At 39.8% G+C, this 21,531-nt stretch overlaps 1 protein-coding gene across 1 annotated transcript in view; it reads right to left on the bottom strand.

Moving 5' to 3' along the window:
* Positions 1-19: 19 nt before the first annotated feature.
* The window catches only part of tp73 (tumor protein p73), a 26,760-nt gene continuing 5,248 nt past the window's right edge, over positions 20-21,531 (bottom strand). The window contains exons 2-14 of the mRNA XM_069689117.1: positions 20,941-21,036; positions 20,093-20,243; positions 14,900-15,148; positions 7,026-7,212; positions 6,726-6,841; positions 5,975-6,084; positions 5,430-5,572; positions 5,191-5,279; positions 4,803-4,930; positions 3,894-4,048; positions 3,647-3,779; positions 2,251-2,344; positions 20-1,954 (exon numbers count right to left, since the gene is read on the bottom strand). Coding sequence (XP_069545218.1) covers positions 1,553-1,954; positions 2,251-2,344; positions 3,647-3,779; positions 3,894-4,048; positions 4,803-4,930; positions 5,191-5,279; positions 5,430-5,572; positions 5,975-6,084; positions 6,726-6,841; positions 7,026-7,212; positions 14,900-15,148; positions 20,093-20,243; positions 20,941-21,036 — 2,053 coding nt within the window. The 3' untranslated portion in view covers positions 20-1,552. The remainder of the gene's footprint in view (positions 1,955-2,250; positions 2,345-3,646; positions 3,780-3,893; positions 4,049-4,802; positions 4,931-5,190; positions 5,280-5,429; positions 5,573-5,974; positions 6,085-6,725; positions 6,842-7,025; positions 7,213-14,899; positions 15,149-20,092; positions 20,244-20,940; positions 21,037-21,531) is intronic.

The raw sequence follows: 21,531 nt of genomic DNA, 5'->3' as shown, positions 1-21,531 counted from the left end.
ACTTTAATAAAGAGAGACATTAAGGAAGGCAAATATTTGAATCCATTCAATCCACGATTTTGACATAAAACACTGAACAACCTCAACAAATTAACACGATGAACAGCAAAACACAGGTACACGTCTTAATAATCTTTACAAAACTTAAAACAAAAAAAACTTACCGGGAATATTAAAACAAAGCAGTTATTTTATTTACACTATGGCAATGCATAATACTGATAATTCTAAATTATTTCACTTTTAAAGTGCTCTTTCTCAGACCTGTTGGTGGTTAGTGGTTGAAAGTATATTTCATTGTAAGTGAGAGGGCCTTAAAAAAAATGGCTGCAAGTCAGGCGAAATCTTTGTCATGGTACAAAGTCCTTAAAACAAACAAATTTGACACCATACTGAAATGATTATTCATGCTGGATGGAAATGTTGAAACAAAACTGGAATGTCGCTAATAAATACCTACAAACAAGTGCCGTGAATATACAGTACAAAGTTAGCTATAATCCGTGTATGAGGACCTTGCCCTGCAAGGTTTTTCAGAATACACAGAGAAGGACAAAATTGCTACTGTCATGTCCAGTGTCTTAATAAACAGGGAAACTATTTTTAATTCATTATACACACATGTTATTACGTCCCTGCTATTAGTTATAATACTGTTACTGATATTGTGTTTCTCAACAGTTTCCCAGTGTTTCTATACAATAATAACACCATATTTATGACTTGATAAAAGGTAGAAGCAATGCCTAATTTTTTATAATACGTGTTGACATGCAGATTATTAACGCCAAAGCCCATCTAACAATTGTTGACAGTGAGATGATTAAAGCATACTGAACTAAAGGTCATCACATCATCATAGCCATTAAAAATGCACATGACTGTGTTCCCGTTGCTATGAATTGGATTTACTACTCAATTCTATACATTTGGTTCAAACAGGAGATACATCAATTTAAGTCTAAATACTCGTTTTCAACCACATCTAGTCCAAAACATTTACAAAGTACAGTATTTACATTTTTACAAGTGAGCAAAAACTAAAAGAAAAATAAATAAATCATCTGACAACCCCTTTTATTTTTTTAATCTAAACACAAAACTGAAATTAGCAAACTTGGTGGTGGTGATTTGCCTATTTGGACATTTGTGGGATTGTGAATATTATCATGAATGCTGTAAAAGAAAAATGCGTCATGTATTATTGCACAGTGCACTCAGGCAACATTTATCTGCACTTATCAGAGTCCCAAAAAGTATAGTCCAGACAATGTGTATTAAGCACTGCCTTGACAATGCTATTGTCACAGTGGTATTTGCTATGTAGACTTGAAACATAATTGGTGCCAATTGTTTAAGCACAAGACTGCTCAGGAAAGTGTATTAACATGCTGAAAATGTTCCACATTCAAAATGAAAGTGGATTTTCTGTAAAAGCACTGAAAGCAAAACCTAAGAGCACAATTACAGACCCCGTCCACATCGGTTTACTCTGTTATAGGCTGATGCTGATAATCATTTCGGGAAAGCAGTCCTAAGATTCTTTTCGGCCTCAGTGAACATCACTTTCCATGAATTCCTCCTTGATGGACTGCTTGCTACATGACACCTTGCAGTCAGGCATGTCGAACCCAAAGTCAGCCCACTCATCCGCAGCTGCTGTCATTCCGGCCGCCTCAACAACACCGGACCTGTTGGGGAGAGTGATGGTGTGGCGGACACGAAAGTGCACAGCCTCCATGACGCGCTGGCGTTGCAGCTCGCCACCAGCCGCCCCGATGGCCGCCATTGCAGAGGCAGCCATGTTGCTGCTGGAGCGAAGCAGCTGCTGGCCATGGTAGTCATGGTGATGATTGGAGGTGGGCAGTTGGAGGGAAGCTCCTTGTTTCATGTCCTGCAGACCTTGCCAGATGGCAAGGCGGGAATGCTCCGGTATCTTCAGCGCTCCTAAATCCTGGTGAAGCCACAGTTAGACATGTGAGGAGTGTGAGAACGTGATAGAAAACTAACATAAAGCAATAGGAGTGAAAGTTAAACGTAGGGCCTGCTCATCAAAACATTTCTCTACATCATCATTAGTGGCCAACACTACAGGTGATTTTTATTAAGACTAAATTCATTATATTATTGTTTGTGACTGCATCTTCTCCACTTTGTCTTTGTTGTTTAGGAAACTTAATACACATACATTTTATCATGATAACTATTATTTCTACTGTGTGATTGTAGGTGCAGGAGCAGAGTTGTTACCTCCATGGAGAGAGTTTGGAGGTGGTAGACAGACTGGAGGCCTTGGGAGGTGAAGTACTCAATGAAGTTCTGACAGCCCAGACTGGTGAGAAAACTGTATGGGGAGAAAAGCAGGGCTGCTTAGACCACAGCGACACACCTAAAAGAAGGACTTAAACATAAAAAGTGCAATTGTGCTTGAGTAGAATAACTTCATGTCATTGGCAGCAGCTATTTTTTTTGACAGAACTGAATCACATCATTATTTCATGTAACACGTCAATGTCTTGTACTCCAGCTGTTAGAGTATGTTCCAGAGCTGAGTAACACATCTAGCCTTAATTGTAGAGAAACTATACATCTTCATAGATGCAAAGTAGAAACATAAACATGCATTTATGTCAATGATTCATAAAGCCATTCTTGCTTTGGTGAAGAACCTTTATTATAAACACATGAAATGTTAAATTTTTGGTAACATACAGTGTAACTGGAAAAAAGAAGCTAACTGTACAATTTAACTGCGCAATTAACATAACAGTCTAGAAAACAAAAAGATGGACAAAGTCAGTAGTATCAAAAATGTTAAATTTGTGTGAGCAAGTCCGATGACTGCATTGACACATTATTTAAAAAAATGTATAAAATAAGAAAACAACAGTGTTAAATTAAATAGAACTTGTACATTTCTTTTGAAGAAAGAAGAAAGCTGTAGTGCATTGCAGGATAGATGTATACACAGTGTAAAGGATTTTTAGATTTAAGTATATGGCACAGTTTGGGCTTTTTGGGTGGCAGCTATAGTGGAGGTCTATTGCTCTTGAGCAGCTTGGTAGAGTAGAAAGACATGAATAGTGTTTTGTTTTTTAATGGGAGCTGATCAACACATCGGATTAGGACACTGAGTATATGCAACTAGTAGACAGTTTAGCTAAGAACACCAGTTGTCTTTGTTATGCAGCCAAATGTAATTTAACACTTTTTTACCGTGTAGTACAGAGGACAGGACAATTATTAATGTGGCCAAAATTTGGAAACAAACAAAACCAAAACATACCTTCCCTTTTTAACTTAAACATCACTTATTTTTGCAGCACAACTTTTCTACTTACTGCTTTTTTACTAGTTTATTTTGTATTATGTATAGCCATTATTTCCATGCTTTCAATTCTCAGTGGACCTTCATTATAGCACCAGCTAAGGGTGCTTAGAGATTTGTGGTATAATTGCAAGCCTTTAAAAAGCAGCCATAATAGTCTGTAAAACACAATGGTGAAAATATATGTGAACATGGCCACGGAAAGTGGCTGTTTGGGCATCAACATGCCACTAGTTTGTATTTAACCCAACAAGTGCATCTGATTGTCTGCTGGCCTTTTACAGGAGAATAAAGGAGTGTCATTGGAGGGTGAGGTACCTGACAAGGCTGGGGTCAGGGTTATACGGAGGGGGTGGGCTGCAGTGGGAAGCTGACACTATATTCTGACTGCTGTGGCCACCATTCATTTCACCATTGGCCTGCATGTGGTTGTGGTTGAGCATGTTTGAACCTGTCAGAATAAGAGAGAGGGGATCAATAAAATAATGAGCAGCAAACTGGCATAAAGAACTGTACTCTAATGGCATCATAACACATCTATTTTGTTTGAATCACAGATACTCACCCATATGAGCTATGGAGTGGGGGGCAGTGTGGTGATGCTGGGGCTGCTGCCCCACCAGCTGGTTGACTGAGGGTGATTTGCTGTAGCCTCCGTGGGGATGCATCTTGTTCATGTTGGACAGCGGAGAATAAGAAGAGGGTGATGCTATATGGCTCCTAGATGAGAGAGAAGAATGTGGCAGAAGTTAGAAGTTTATGCTGTGAAGGACACCTCACAGTTTAATGAAATGAACAAGATGCAAAATGTGGATTTTCATGAGGGTTAAGCCGAGATCAGACCACACGATATATTTGTCTTTTGCGATAGTAATCGTGTCAGATTAGGATATCGTAGTGCCAAAGGTTCTTGCCATGTTTGTGTCGGGAGTCTGGCAACATTACAAGTATGACACGGACCAATCATTAGGGAGGAGGGGGAAATAGTTGTCAATCGTAGCTACAGAAGCACTGTGTGTGTGTCACTAACAGTCCTTTTGACATGTTTACAAATGCATGCCAGAGAACACTGTCATCTTATTGGTCAATGTTAAAGGAACTTTGTAGGATATTTCAAACTCTGACACGCTAGACTTTTCGTCAGGGTATCGTGTGGTGTCCCAGATGCTGCATCAATGTTCTTTATTTACGTCACACTACGAGGCCGATTTGTCATTCCCAACATTCATATTCGGGCCCGGCACACACGAAATGACTAAATTGTGTCAAAATCGGGCTGAATTTGTGTAGTCTGAGCCCAGCTATATGTATAATTGTGATTCACATACTGTAGAATGGAAAGTAACAGTTAGTTCTCTAATGTGCCTTGGCTTGTGTTCATGTGAACGGATTGATCAGATCTTTTCAGTCACAATTTCTGTCCTGTATGTGTAGAACCAAGTATCTGTGTATTTGTCCACATGTAGTAACTCACGGTCTCTGCAGCAGCTGCTGCTGTGTCTGTTGTCGGTAGGACTCCACTAGCGGCTGTGGCACCAGCTCCATCAGCTCCAAGCTGTCTTTAATCTTCATCAGCAGCTCGAAGTTGTCCCGACCACGAACCTACACACAAACACAGCACATACAGTGACCTAAGGCAGTTAGGGAGTAATGACTGGTGAATCTGTCCATTGAAAATTGTCCATTTCTTTCCAGTATTTAAAACAAAAAAACATTTGCCTGTCTTATAGTCAGTAGAAATGTTTCCACAAACTTCTACTTGTCTGAATAAGGCTGTTTAAAAGGATACATACATGCACAAGTGTAAATCATCTCTTTTCTTTGACTATTTTGTGAAAAATAAGAGTGTAGAAGGCACTTACAGGAATATAGTAAATCTCTTCTTCTCCGTGCCGCCTCTTCCTCATGTTAATATTTGGACTGGGAATATTTGAAGGACACTGTTTAAAGTCTGCACACAACAGAGACAAAAATCACAATCAAAAAGGTTTCTAACACATTTCACAATGATGTTAAAGTACACCAACAATTAAAATGTATTCAATAAAGTATTCAAATGAATCAGCAATGTGTAAGTTTCATTCAGTTTATTGCGACTCACTGCGCTTGTTGGCACTGCCATTTTTGACCACACTGTCATTCAGGGCCTGTTGTTCCCTAAAGTGGTCCTCATCAGCTTTGCGGTCTCTGCCAGGACATGCACATATCCGACCTTCAAATGACCTTCTGCCCAACACTTGACCACTGCAGAGATGAATTGGGAAAGAAAAATATCCAGACTTGTTAAGACAACTTAACATCTGTATGGAACATCTGTTCAAGGTTAATTGGGCTTCACTGCCCAATTAATTTGGATTTTCCTAACAGACTTGTCCTCCAATACTAGCCAAACAGCTGGAGTGTGTGCACCTGGTGATCTTTAACCCATGGCCAATGCTAGAACCATTAAAGGATGGTAGTAAAGAAGAAAGCACCCATTGAACGAAGGTTGGTAATTTTATCTTGTATGTACAAAGGTGTGCATTTGTACAGTATGAGTAAGAACTGAGATAAAGTTAGTGTGAAAGAGCTGAAAATGACTTGTTAAAGTCAAAAGATGTTATTGTTTGAACTGATGTGTATATGACTTAAGAATTGCTGACATACTCCCTGGTCTCCAACGTGGTGATGATGAGGATGGGCCTTCTGTTCATTCCGCCCCCACAGCTGCTGTTGCACATAAAATTATACAGTATGGTGGTAAACTCAGTCCCCACCTGAAACACAAAACAACGAGGAAGTTCAGGCCTTGTTGGCTAAGTCTATCTGACAGTTATCAAGGAATTTCAGGATTTTTATTGCTCAAGTGATTTCTTTGTATACACCAATTCACCACTAGAGGAAAGTGTTGCAGCGCACTTTGATGTGAGGTGAGAAAATGTTGCTTTTCATTACCATCCTCAGGTGCAATCACAGACAAGATGACTCTTGTGCTTGTCTGGACATGCCTGGCATCTTTATTTTATAGCTGAGTCTACTATGAAGGACTTCACTGAAACTGACTGTTTCTTTGAGAAAAACTTGACTGATCAATTGTGTGTCTTTTCTCTGACTGAATGTACGAAATATTGTTGACAGCTTTCAGGAATCGCGATATCCCAACATTTACTCAATCCACATCTTTTTACCATCTCATTTATTTAACATTACCTTGACCTTCCTTTTATACTGGTATTGATTTAATAATGGAAATGCAAGTTTCACCTCACCAGTGTACATCATGAATATTTTAAATACCTCGATAGTTTCTACATTAAATGTGGACCATAATTTCTGATGTTTAAAGTCATGGGTGCAGTCCCTTGGGTAACTAACACAATGAATTGTGTTTCCAACCAGCACCTGATGAACCACTGACCTGTGGAGCCTCGTAGGGCACAAAGACACTCTGCCGACCAGTGACAGGATCATCCACATACTGAGAGAGGTTATTCCCCTCCACTCGGATCAGGTGACTGGTCGGGGCTGCTTGACCTGAGGAAGCAATGATGAAAGAAAGGTGTGGATGCACTTGGTTGATTTAAATCAAAGCATCAAACATAGCAGACACCGAACAGTCTTGTTAATGAAATGTTTAACGCAAATTCTTGAAAACAGTTTTTTTACTTAAATGTTTGGGGAAAAAGCATAAAATGTCTGAGTAGAATATGGTCAGTACCATCATTGAATTCTCGTCCAAGTTCGTGGTTGGGGCACCGTTTGACCACTTCTGTGACGTGTTCTGCCTTCTTGTAGACGGCCATGGCCTTGATGATGCTGCCATGTGGAGGAGAGGAGGACAGCTTGATCTGGATTGGACATGTTTTGGCAATCTGACAGTAGAGCTTCTTCAGCAAGGGAGAGTACTGCGTTGAAAAAGAGCATACACATGGCCGATTCAAGTAAGTGATTTCAACTTCTAAATGGCAATTTTAGTTCAGTTTGAGAAAAAGCAAAAATGATAGAGCTCCCTGCATGACACGTTCTCGGAACATCACAATTAGTCATTTTACAGCAACAACTTTACAGCACTGTCCAAAAACAAAAAGTGTTGAATTTAAATTTGCACCCCCAACTGCAGAAAACTTTAGGACACCTAAAAAATGAGATCTGCATTAGGTAGCAAGCAATTAATACCTATAGCAGTGACTGTTTTCTCAGTCTCATAAAAAGTCCTTAAGAAGTAATTCTGCATAAATCTAAGGAAGAATTAAAAAGTGTCTGTAATACCACTGAGATCATGGCAAAATTTATTTTTCAGGAGTTTGAATTGTTTTCAAAATGAAATAACACATGATTTGAACCATTAAGCCATCGATCATGTCAGACAAAAAGAATATCTTTAATGATTGAATACAAGGTGGACAAATAAAGAACTGGGTGATAAGATGATGATGAAAGAGTGTGGGGTGAGAACAGGACACTGTAATTACCACATAAAATCATGACAAAAGAACAAATAGTGTCATATGAATGGAAAGGGAAAATACACAAGGACTGTAAAACAGTCAGCAGTAAATTCTAGTGTGTGCTGTAAAGGTAATTACTGTGTTATTAGAATGCATAAATGATTATTATCCATCCGACTAGGTTTGTGGGTAGTAATGTGGGATGCTGCAGATGGCAGAGGAGAAGTGAAAGTTCAAAAGGAAAGATTGGAATAAATGATTGTGTCTCTGTGTAAATGTGTACCAGCTGACAAAAAATAAAACATCAATGGGCAATAATAAAAACGTTTAATGCAGGAATCTCACATGTTAGTCATCCCGTTACATTAAAGCTAAATGAAAAAATGCTGATCTGCGCTAAAGCCAAGTCTTCACTGATTCCTCAGTTTACCAGTATTTACACATGCGCATGTATGCACATGTGCTTGTATGTATGTAAATGCCAAATCAGATGCATCCTAGACATCACAAGGAATAGAACAGCCTTAACATGCCCCAACACAATCACAAAATTTTAAAAATCTTCCATTTTGAAATCCAACTGTGACCCTCCAGGAGAAGGTCTGTTCTGTCCTGTGTAGACTTGCTGTGATGGACCTGAATACAAATGCAACAGCGCACCCTATGGCTGAAATACTGTACATGCAGCTCAATTTCTGAAGAAAGAAAAAGCAGAGAAACAGAAAATATGGAGAGAATGAATGAGAGAGAGACTGATGAATGGTCACACTGGAAGTCACTCAGTTACATGGTCTGCATCTTCAACCTGTTTCACCAGAATCCCTTTTAAAGTATCATTGTCAAGTTTTATATAAAAACAATTCCATCAAATGCCACATGGTGAATGTGTGAACACAAAAAAACTATTTTATTCCTTGATTATCATTTTCTTTTATCATTGATTTTTAGAAAATACACAACATGAGTGTCAGTTATGTACACACGTGCTCACCCCCAAATTTTACAACTGAGGGTCAGTTTACATCACAAGGATGACCACAGCTTCACACTGTGAAAACAGCAGCATAATTTCTTCTGTGGATCTGGAAAAACCTAGTGCTACTTTTTAAACCCTGGAACCCTAATGATGTCATCAAGGTTATCTTGGTTTAGGTTTGAGAAATCTGTATTATATACTGGATATGAGGAATTCGAAAGAAGTGGGCATTGTGAAGACGAAAGATGCTGTTTAAGTTGCATTATAGGAAATGTAATATTTATTTGAGCTTCATACATGTCAAATCTGTCTCTTGTGATTCCCCTGGCCCACATTGCTGCTATATCTCTTTAACTAGAAGTTACTTCATGCTTTCCCTCTTTATTTCTTTTATCATCGTCTTTTTTAAACATATCTTTTTCTGTTTTTTTCCCTTTTATTTCTAAATTCATCTCCCATGCAATATTATTCTTCCATATTCGTAATCATTGAACACCCGCCCTCTACTTGAAGTAAGATTTAAAACATTTATGATGTTTCCATTTGTAAACGTCAGTTAAAAAAAATTCAACTTTTTAAAAAAAAATTTTTATTTCGACTGACAACATAGACTTGCTTCTGGCCCAATGACAGCTGTGGAAGATTCATTCCTACACCAACAAGGGCTTGGATTTTTGTGACATCGTTACTACACACACACACTGCAAACTCAAATAGACACATTTCTCTTAGCCATGAGCACTCCCCTTAGGGCAATGGAAATACCTGTGCACAACATTACCCTTTCCCACTGAACTTATCCTAACAAGTCTCAACAGCCCGTCAATACCATGAATATATAATCTTTCCGAGATGGAACAGTCAGACAGAAGTCTTATGTAGACCTCGGGACTTTTCATGCTGCAACTATCGCATCTTGAAAACTGATCCACTGGTTTGTTTTAAACTCGATCACAACAGAGAGAACATGAACTCCTTCAGCATTTGAAAAGAGAGTTTATAGGGAGCAACTTACTCTCACCTTTACAATAACTACTACTTGCCGAGACCTAACCCTTACCTTAACCGTATATACATACACATATATATATTTATGTTATTGGGACTTGCTTTTTGTCCACATAAGGAAGACAAAACCCCATAATGTGACTGTAAACACATTTAGGTCTCCACAGCATTGGTGAAACCCGCCCAACCACCACCACTCGACATGCACACACACACACATACACGTCCATAGTTCCATGAGTTCAGCTCCATGTGTTGCTGTCAGAAGTGAGGCAATAGCCTACTAAAAGAACTATAGTATCTGACGTGTATCTTCTTGTACAGACAAGACGACAAACACAATTAAATCAGATCATTTGCTTTCTCAGTGAACCGAAAAAAATCTTTAACATGAGTGAGACAAGTAAATTACAAGCGGAAGAACAAAAAAAGGATTACATGAAGATTAGATTATTCTAATAAAATGTGGACGTGTGCAAACAAATATTAAAATAGTGAGAGTATAAACCTCGGCCAATTGACTTTCCCCATTTCAGTGAAATCTGTTGACAATATTATATGATTTTCTTTCTGAGGGTATGAACAAAGTTTTATACATTGCCAACTATTATACATTGAATCTATAGCAGATAGTGATACATATGATGCACATGCTGGAATGCTTTCTTTTCTGGGAGCTTTTTTTGTTTTACAACAAAAAAAATGCAATAGACATTGAGCTACAAAAGACAGAAACATCCAGAGTTGAATCCCTAATGTAATTATAGCTTTACAAAATCACTGCATAAAGCTCCAATTTAATATTTTGTTGTCAGTGTTTATTGCAATCCCATTCATTCATCCATCTATACGTCCATCCATCCTTCCTTGTTTCTACACAGTGGACCAGTGATGGCAGGTCCAGACAGGCTTCTAGAGACAAGGTGATAATTGCCAGACTGTCAATCCATTTACACAAGCAACAGCATGCCCGCTGCAAATTCGCTTAACAAATATCAAATACGTTTATGCACATACATATGCACACACACACAAGCACAGGCATACAGTATGCTGCACATGTCTGTACAGTCTAAACTGGCTTTCTATATAGTCTGTAATTATATTGGATTCAAATCACTGTAGAAAACTCGAGAATCTCCCATTTTCTTTGGGAATTACTGTTTGTCTCCATATGAAACTATGAGAAACAGAGAAACAGCTACATGTGTGGGTAATTGAAATTCAAACGTAATATTTTTGTCTCATTGGACTCTGATCCACTTTTATTCTTCACAAAAGAAAAGTTTTGGGGGTGACGAAAACCGTCTGATCCACTTAGGATCTGAAAGACATTCATTTCAAGCCATCTAGTTTACTCACAGTTCGAGCACTATTAATAACAAAATGTTGATGAGCTACACAATGAATGAGTGTCACTGCACACTTAATGATTAGCATTACTGGCGCAGGCATGGTTATCTTAAAAGTTCACTCTTTTAGGCAACATAGCATACACAGTGTTACAGAGTGTCATGGGACACACCACAGACAAGAGGAAATGTTTAACAAATAGTTTCCTGGATTAGAAGCATCCCAGTCTATAAAGTTTCCTGAACAGTGTAGATATAGGACAGTGTACACGGTTGTAAAGAGATCAAATTAGTTCAGGTATCAGTTCTGAATGTTGTTTTCTTTAAGCACTTCATCTACTGGGTGATTATAAAAGCCTTGGTATTGCTGTACAAATTGATCTCTATCACACAGCCATATAATCAGGAGAAAACTCATATATTTCTCCTGTGTGATGTCAATGATAAAACACATCTGAGAACCCAAATGTGTCATAGACTGTTTTTTTTTTCCAGAGTTGATGCTTGGCAGGAAGACCAACGGTGGTGTGGCTGTGGATGATGCATGGAGAAAAGGAGGGGAAGGATGCATTGTGCAGGACGTGTTAGGACGTGTATCCTAACGGAGAGAAGCTAATAGCTGGGAAGAGCAGCTTCTGACAAGCCGCCTTGCAGTGCATGCTCGAGCATGCATCCCCAGCGCATCACACCCCCTCCCACTGTACTGTACACGTGCGCGCGCACACACACACACACACACACACACACACACACACACACACACACACACACACACACACACACACACACACACACACACACACACACACACACACACACACATAAAATAAAGTCTGAGTGTATGGAGAAGGGTCCTATTTATTTGACAATGTTGAGGTGTTAGATCTCATTTCCAGCCACGGTGACGCTTGCCTCCATCCTAGCCAAGGAATCATCTTTAAGTGGCAAGAGACCAGGAGACTTTCAGAGCTATTATCAGACTCTCTTGAGTAGACAACGGGGGATTACCAGACTAGAATAGGCTTGGATGGATTTACTCTATGTGGAAAAATTATGAGAGAAAAAAAGGATTGTCTCTTCTCTTCTCTTCTCTTCTCTTCTCTTCTCTTCTCTTCTCTTCTCTTCTCTTCTCTTCTCTTCTCTTCTCTTCTCTTCTCTTCTCTTCTCTTCTCTTCATCAATCATGCAGTTGAGAAGATTTAAGAGATAGAGGGAGACATGCATGATGCAATAGGCAGCTACCTTCCTAGTATTCTCCCAGAGAAAAGCACTCCACCCACTCTTAGAGGGACGCAGAAGTGTGGGGAGAGGGGACTGATTATAGTCAATATGCCCCGATGGCATTTGGCATTCCCCACTGCCTGAGGCCACAAGGAATCAGCAAGAAACCCAGAGACTGTTAACTTCATTTAAACAACATGACTCAGTCTGGTCCACATAGTCATCTCTTTTTTTCAAGCGTGTTCAAACTTGCTCCTATTACTGAATTTTGGCATAAATACACACCCATATATTCATGCAACCCTGGTGTTATTTTTGGGCAATCCCATTCCATTAGCGAAAAGCTTGACCATAATCTCGCTTCTTTTCAAATCTAACACTTCTAAATCAGCTCGGCGACATTATCTGAGCCCTCAAAAGGCACTTTGCCACAGAGCTCAAATGAAGTGGCAAACAGTTGTTCCCTGTAAAATATGAATAAACATCTGTGTGTTGTCACTTTTAGTCCAAATAACTTTTTCTTTTGCATGCATTTCAAGAAACTGTTTTACAGAAATAATGGCATATTCTTTAGGTACAACAAAAACTTGTGGTGTACTTTTTACCACCTATAAAGCTTACTATTAAGCGATCAATGGTCTCATGCAGCACAAGATCATACATTATCATACTGTGTCATGTCACAGATGAAAAATTTTGTTTTTCCATAGCTAATAACACTTAAATACATGTTCTTATACTTCGCCAATCTTATAATCAACCCTGCAAGATAAAACAAAGCATTACAGTAAACTCCAAAAAGCTATGAGCAAACACTCAGTCTCTCTCTCATTCTAATCCCTCCTGTTTAATGGCAGCTGAGGCATCTGAATAATCACAGGGTTCCTCATAACTATTTTTCTGCTGCCTCATCATCTATAGCTTAAGTCGTGTGCCAGTCAAACACTCCTTTTCTTCTACTCAAGTGGTAACAACGACAATGACTTGAATTAAACAGGCTCGTTAAAATCACCACTTTCTTCTATTTTTTTTTATACAACTTGGGTCATTTTCTAAACATTACTGATAAAACATAGTTTATTTTGTTTTAAGGAGAGAAGATCTGTTGGCAGGCTCTCTTACATTCAATCTGTAATTGGTGATTACCAGGCTTCTCAATTAGGTTATGAGGGACATTCAAAACTGTAACCCAATGGGGACATCAGAGGGAATAAGGTAGTTTAATTTAAATACCAGAGTATTACGTATCACATTAAACCAAACAGGTTGAAACCAGTTTCTGCCATATTTTAGGATTTAATTTCATTGCTGTAACTTCCCAGATCAAACAACCTGAAATCATTGTCCATGTTCTCCTTGGTTTCTGTGAATGCAGTGTGGCTGTGAGAAAGATCTAAGTCAGGAGAATTCCTGAGACAAAGGTGATGATGGACATATTTTAGGAGAGGACAAGGGAGAAACTTAAGGCGCCAGAGGTGACAACCATGAGTGTGCTCTAAGACCGGATGAAGGAAGAGATGGAGGAAGAAAAGCAACGGGTCAAAGACCACCGCATCTAATGTCCAGAGGGAGATCTCCTTACATCACTGAGGGCTGAGTAAATGAGCCCACCACGCATGGTTAATTCCAGCAAACACAGCCGCGGAGAACCTCGGCCTGTCACACAGACACTCACAAACACACACACAGTGAAGGAAGTGCAGTTTGTCTCTTCTTTCTCTTGTTTCAGGGAGGTCAACTGTGTGACAGTCGGTGGTGACACCTCTCCAGCAGGAGGCTTCTCATCGGGTCATGACAAATTACACAGCTCCAATTTCACCTGTCTCTCACCACCATCACAATGTAGGTGAGTGTATTGTGTTCAATAGGTTTCATAAATTATCATGTAAATTCCTGATGTTAAGGTTCCTCTGAGTCTTACTACTTCTATCACTGCTGATAATTATTTGCTTATTGTGTGTATTGTTCATAATATATATGCGCTATATTGTCTTCATTGCAAGCTTCCTTTCACGTGGATGCAATGAAGTGTGTCTCAAAAGTTTAAAACTAGTAACCAAGTAAATTCTGCTATAAAATAACAGCCAATGACAACAAACTATCTTTTCTAAATTTCTGTGTTATTACATTATTATTGCATTGATATAGAGAAGCAAAATATAATGCAATGCCTGGGCTTACTTCAGTGTACATAAACCATAAAAAAAAATTATGTATTGTATTGTATTATTGTATTGATTACTAGAATTGAATAGTAAACTACACAGGACAAAATATTTCCAAAGATCAAACTTTTTTGTTCCATTCATCACACACATATAACAGATTTGACTAAAAGAGGTGAGCAGAGGACAAAATGAATCACTGAATCTACTCTCGTTTGCACACAGCACGCCTGCACATGTGCTGGCTTGCGTGAGTGTGTGTGTGAACTAGTGTCTTTGTGTGCATGTTTATGTGTGTGGAAGGTAGTTCTTTAGAAAGACGGAGAGCTAGACAGAAAGAAAGGAAAAGTCAGAGAAACACGCTTGCATGCACGGACACACACACACACTGCACGTCAAAGCCACAAAAGTGGGTGTACTCACAGTCCATGTGGCAGATTTGGCGGTGCTGGACTGCTGGAAGGACACCTGGAAGGCATGCGGCCCGGGGTAGTCGGTGCTGGAGGGGATGGCCGGGGCAGGCGACAGGCCCTCAAAGGTGGAGTTGGGCTGGGAATAGGGCGAGGGGGTGGGCACGGCCGACGAAGAGGCGTTTTCGGAGCTGTAGGGGCTGGCGGATGTCGCACGGCTCCCCAGGCTCTCCATGCTGCTGCTCAGCAAGTTGTACTGGGACTGGGGAGAAAAGACAAGGGGACAGAATGAGGGAGGCGAAGAGGGAGGGAGGAGAAAGACGGAGGGAGGACACAGGTAGAGGTGCCAGAGAGACAGGAGCTTGGAGGTCGGATTACAGTGGGAAGGAAGAGTTGTGGGTAGTGTGTGTGTGTGTGTGTGTGTGTGTGATGGTGCGGGTGCACGTTTAACTGTCTCGGTAGGTGTCCATAATCGACACAGGACACGTTTTTGTGAGATTTATACATAAAAAAATGATATTCATCACAAGCACAGGGACACAAACTTCTGTGTTTGTGTGAGTGAATGATTGTAAGTGAGTGATCCCCACAGTAGCTGCCTTGGGGCTATGTCAGGTAACTTGTAAAACACAGGCGTTATCCATACACTGCCTAATTGCCTGCAATTCCCCTCATTTTGTCTCTGGTGTGTTTGAAGATTTGATGTGTGGTGACACACTTGTCAACGTTAATGTTTTCCGTGAGGTCCATACAGTATAGTTGTACACAAGCTCAACAGCTGCTGTGGAAGGAAAACTTATTTTGTGACTCCCTGTTACACTATGTGAACAAAAGCACAGCAAAGTCAGACAACACAAGCAGCCAACTGCAGTCCACCTGTCAACCTTCTGCTTATCAACATCAAATCATGACTTTCTTTGAACAACAGCGAGTCCAACATTCAACCACAATGACACCAGTTGATTCAGATTAAACAAAACCAACATGTATTAATATAAAATATGAAATAATCTAAATTAATAATGTAGGCTCGAACATATTTCCAGATTCATCCCTGCTACTTGTACTGAGCACATGTCAAATAACTGACACTGATGGCAGTTTCACGTTAAAGTAGCCACTGTGTTGCAAACACTAATAAAATAACCAAATGAGCAAATAAAACAAATTCTTTACCTTCTTCTTCACGTAGTACATCCTCTACTGCTGTAGTCTCATTTGTCAAATGTTCAGTCAGTCAAACGTCCAAACACAGCAAAAGTAAAGACAGTGCAGGACCATAACCTAACCACAGAGTTCAATCGAGGTGTGCATCAGCGGACACACCACACACAGACACATGTACTGCGAGGACAGGGGGAGAAAAAGGTGAGCAGAGCACTGGTGTGGTGAGAGAGAAACGATAGACTGAGAGAGGGGAGAGAAGCATGGAGGGAAAGAGGGATGGGAACCCAAAAAAAGGTACGACATTGTAATTATGGCATGCCCGGACATAGGCGGCAATGCTGGGGCGCATGTACACACATGCTCCAAAACACCTTGTGAAGGCCTGCACTAAGTAAACACTGTCTGGTCTGAGAGGGGGAGAGAGAGAGAGAGAGAAAAGGAAAACACATGAAAGAACACAAATTCAAGGGTCAGATCCTCCCCACGACCCCAGCTGTATATCAATACAAAACATTAAATAACTAGTTGGGAATGAAGATTCTCAAAAACAAGACTCTTCAAAACTTTTAAAGGCTTGAGATTTATAATTAATTTAAATAAGATAGAAATCAGCATCAATGATATGAATATGTGGTCAATTTAAAATGGAAACTCTATGGTTAGGAAAAGCAGACAGCAATTAAAGGGAATATTTTTTTAACAAATAAACTATGACATAAGGAGGGAATTAAGATAGCAATATTTAATTTGTATACAGAAAATGTCCATATATTTTTTTTTGTTTTAATCAGATTGGCTCACTCTTTGACAACGAGCAATAATAAGGTTTTGAAAAGCCCTTTTCAACTGCAACTGAAGGTAAAATAAATCTTCGTACCCTGACACATTTATATGAAAATTACCACTGATCGTTTTCACTTGCTAGTCACAAAATGATAAAAAAAAACAAAATGTAAACACTAATACTATGTCTCATAAATAATGATAGATATTCATTCTTGAATATGGAGATAATTGAGTGTGAAAGTGTGAAAGTTGAATGATCCTCCACCCGGCCTCCCCACTGCACATGTTCATTTAGAGTGTAACTGTTGAAACTTCTCCTTTCTTTATTATTTTTTCTTCTTCCTATAACTTATATTATACTACACTCCATGATATAAAACCTGAAGCCATACACAGAGTCTCGTTACCACGATCCCTCTGAAATAACACAGACACAATTTATCAACGTTTAACAAGGACACGTAAAACCTCATGTGGCCATGCAGTTGAAAGCAAATGCACAGGTCAATGTCCAGGACTTAATGCAAACTATGTAGGTTAAATGAGGATGCACGCATGCGTCAGTGTTTGAATCCATACATTGATCCTAACTGAGGTTAATGCAGCTCGACACATAATCGGATACAGCTGGGTTCAAAACAAGTATGCTTAAAAATCAATAGTTTGGTTTCTGGACTTTCAGGAAGCAGTTCCCACTGAATGAAGCATATCAAGTGTCTGGCAGTTGAAATTATGGCATCGCTAGCATTTGCTAAAATAAAAATGTGTTCACCGTCTTGAAAAATGTGGCAGTATCTGGGCTGATAAGTTCTGATGTTTGTTTTCTCGTGCAGGGTGTATAAAAGAGTCACCATTAATGTCTGACTGCTTACTATCGTTGAAATATTCCTCTTACAGGTATTATCAAAGGGGATTTAAAGCACAAGAGAAGACCAGGTGTATGTGTCAACCACAGAAAACACTTGACACACACATTGTCACAGACATATGCACTCACAGGTGTGCTTGGTCTTAATACCTAAACTCAACCCGTGACAAGTTGAAACAGATCTAAAACCTCTGCCGCCACTGTGTGAACAAATGTGTGCGTGAGGAAGTGTGTGTGTTCGCTGTGTGGAAGTGTTTATGCTTCTGATCTCGACAGCATCTGATGTCCCCTATGGGCAGTCATCCTGGTAGCTGCCACTCAAAGCCAAGCTTTAAAAGCTCAAAACATTTAGAGATGTAGATAATCCAGCCACGGCAACCTTCACTTGTCAAGATGAGTGAAACATAATAGGCTGAGGATAAAGAGAGTATCACCCTTTTATTGAACTGTTTTTACAGCTGCTTATTACAACGAACTGCATGTTGCAATATTAAACAGCTTGGCCACTTTAAACACAATTAACAACACAAAATCCTATTTTGTCATATGGCCCTGCTGAAATAAAGAAAAGCATGACCAAAATAAAAAGTTGGGCTGCTTAAATGAGTGAATAGCATTATATGAAAAGTGGAGCTAGTCTTAACGACTGCAGCTCTGTTAAATAGAGGTGAGGATGAGGGGAGGTAACGTGTGAACTGGTGTGTGAGAAGGTTGCCCCCTGTTGGGAATGTTTGGCAAAGGGCAGCAGGCGATATACCATTCATTAACACGCCCAGCTGTAGAGTATGTATTGAATAATAAAATGAGTTCAATAATCATCACAGTGATTTCCTGAATACTTAAAGGTTTAATCAGAGGAAAGTTAACCGAGGTTAAAACAAGGATTTCCTTTTCATCAAGTGGTACAATCAGACAGTGTTGGAGGGGCCTGTTTCTACTTCATCACCCAACTTTTCAAATTAATCTAACTTACTAATGCAACAGCGACAAAAATAGCCACCATACCAGGACACAAATCAAAATCATGAGCACACAAGTTCAAATTGAAGCAGCCATTTATGCATGCAGGACTGTCAAACAGCACGATGAGTCATGAGCAGATCCAGATTCATTCTTTCATCTGTTTGATCGCCGCCAATTTGGAAACAGTGACCCTACCCAAAACTGTTTGTCTACATCACAACCAAGTAATTTGACCATTTCTCTACGCGCAAGAAAGAACAAAAGCAAGCAAAATTTACAGCAAGTAAAAAATTTATTCTTGTCCACTTACCACATCACACAGCATCTTAAGGCTCCTGAAAAATGAGACGATGTCTCTGACTCAGCTCTCAGGACTTACACTGCTGTGGTCAAGTGTGACTGTAATAGTCGAGCTCCCCACGGCCAGGCCAGCCCAGTGTGGAGCAGGACATGATTGAGGACATAGGAAACGTCCTGCCTCTACTCTTCCACCACTTGCTTCACTTGCTCAACTAGGCCTTCTCTACTTGCCTTGCATCTAACAACAAATCCTCGATCCGCCTCCTTTTTTCACGCCATGACTATTCATTAACCAGCTAGGCAGGCCCAGGCTTGCCTGCTTAGAGATTAGATCTGACCAATATCCCAGATCAGGGGAAGGAAACATAGGTGTGATTGGGAGTGACTTCTAATTTCATATTTGAAACCGAGAGAAAGAGTGAGCAAGTGTGCAAGATACACATCAGTGTGGCTGAGCAAAAACGCTCTATTCTGTGTGAGATCAGACAACTACTATTAAATCCCTGGTCTTGCTAAAACCGCAAATATTTTTCATTCGTAAAAAGTTCCTGTTCCATGTTCGCATGTTTGCATGCGCATGCACCTGCAAACATATGTGCATGCTTGTTTAGGCACTTCCGCAGACGCACTGCAGCCTACAGATGGTTCTACAGTGGAGCAGCAAGGGGTCCTGCCTTGTGATTTAATGAGCACTCCCCCAACACACACACACACACACACACACACACACACACACACACACACACACACACACACACACACACACACACACACACACACACACACACACACAATTACACACTACTCCACAGTCCCCACAGGCCACTCAGCAGGGAGACAGAGAGAGGGAAAGAGCTGCAGAGGAGAGGGAAACTACATAGGAGGGAATCTACTCAGCACTGGAGGGAAAAACTGTATGTGTGTGTGTGTGTGTGTGTGTGTGTGTGTGTGTGTGTGTGTGTGTGTGTGTGTGTGTGTGTGTGTGTGTGTGTGTGTGTGTGTGTGTGTGTGTGTGTGTGTGTGTGTGTGTGTAGATCTGATATGAAAGTATCACAAATAAGTTGAAGCTTCTCAGTTGGAAAGCAGAAATTGATCACGTGTCGCATGAGCTCTTATTCCTACCATTACATTGTCGTTCATGTCCCTCATGTGGTAGACGTCCATGGAGACCTCTGCAGTGTTGCGGTGGATCCCCGGGGTGCTGGTGGAAGGAACTGGGTGTTCACCTGGCTGGCTGTTTGGGGGGAGCTCGAAATACGTGCTGTCTGGCTCGCTGTGAACACACAAGGTTACGAGTTGGTAAAAGAGGGATGAGTTTTTGAAAAAAGAAATCAGCATTAATGTGTCTGTGTGTCACATAACAGAGAGTCAGATGAGCAGAAAAACTGACTTTTGCTATTAGAAAAAAAATAATAAGAAATAATTAAAAAAAAGTGAAGTCTTTTAATTTAGACTACAGGACTGTTTGTTCTATTACAGGACAAACAAAGTATACTTACAAACAAAAAGAAAAACTTAAACATATTACGACTAACACACAATTGGAAGCACAGGCTGAAAAATATGGCAATTTTTCTTAGTCCTCAATGCATAAACTATCAAATACTCGCACGAAGAAATAGGTGAACATAAGTGGCTGAAAATGCAGTTACTTGTTTATCTTTGACTGTTGATTATGCCTGTACACAAGAAGCTTTTGTAAATATTGCACAGAAAAAATAATAACATCACATACTATACAGACTACTGGCACTAGAAATAAAGCACATTCTAAGTTTTTCTCTCTCTTTTTAAATTAGATTAGGAATAAATATCCACATTTTTATTCTTGAATTAATGGTAAAGTGATGACAGATTCATGTTTTTTGTAAATACTTCCTGATACATTTTGCATTATTATAAAACAATTATGTAATTTGGAAAACTTGATGGAAGTAAATCAGTCATCAACAGATGTTGTTTACACTCACAGGGAGCTCCACAGGTGCTCGAAGGTGCCTCCTTCTTGAGAGACAGTGGACTGAGACATCTTAGAGGATGGGTAGTCTGGTGAGGGGCAGATCACTCTGCAGAGCACACACACAGGGAATTCACAGAAAGATATTGGATTATTAATTGATTTTTTTTTTTAAACAAAACTTTAGTTAATTAAAATGTGCTTAAAAATGACAGAAAAACAGACTTTGTTACAAGTTCAAAGAAATTGATGCTCATTTTATTGATGTTTAAAAAGGAGAGGAAGAGGTTCAAAACACACACATGTTCACCCAGGTGTGATCACACTAATGTGGTCCCAGCGAGATGGCACAGTGTCTCAGGGGGCCTGAGCATGCCCGGACCTGCCTGACTCACCACCGTCTCACTCCGAGGGGAAGCTTCTGAACCTCACATCGTCCGCTATTCCTCAAAATCACGCCTGCTCTATTGTACTCAAAAAATGTGATCTGACATTGTGCAGTTGTCGAAGCAGCAAGTAGCCTTTATAACTCTTGAGTAAATGTGGATTATTTATCTTCTCACAATGACAGAGAGCTCCGTGTCTTACTTTGACAGAGCAGATG

The sequence above is a fragment of the Brachyistius frenatus genome, unplaced genomic scaffold (genome assembly GCF_029030835.1).
Source record: "Brachyistius frenatus isolate BFR_SWC_R1_liver_20210118 unplaced genomic scaffold, ASM2903083v1 Contig_6, whole genome shotgun sequence".
NCBI lineage: Eukaryota > Metazoa > Chordata > Actinopteri > Embiotocidae > Brachyistius > Brachyistius frenatus.
Note: the sequence above shows the minus strand (reverse complement) of the source record. Positions and strands in the feature narration are given on the sequence as shown.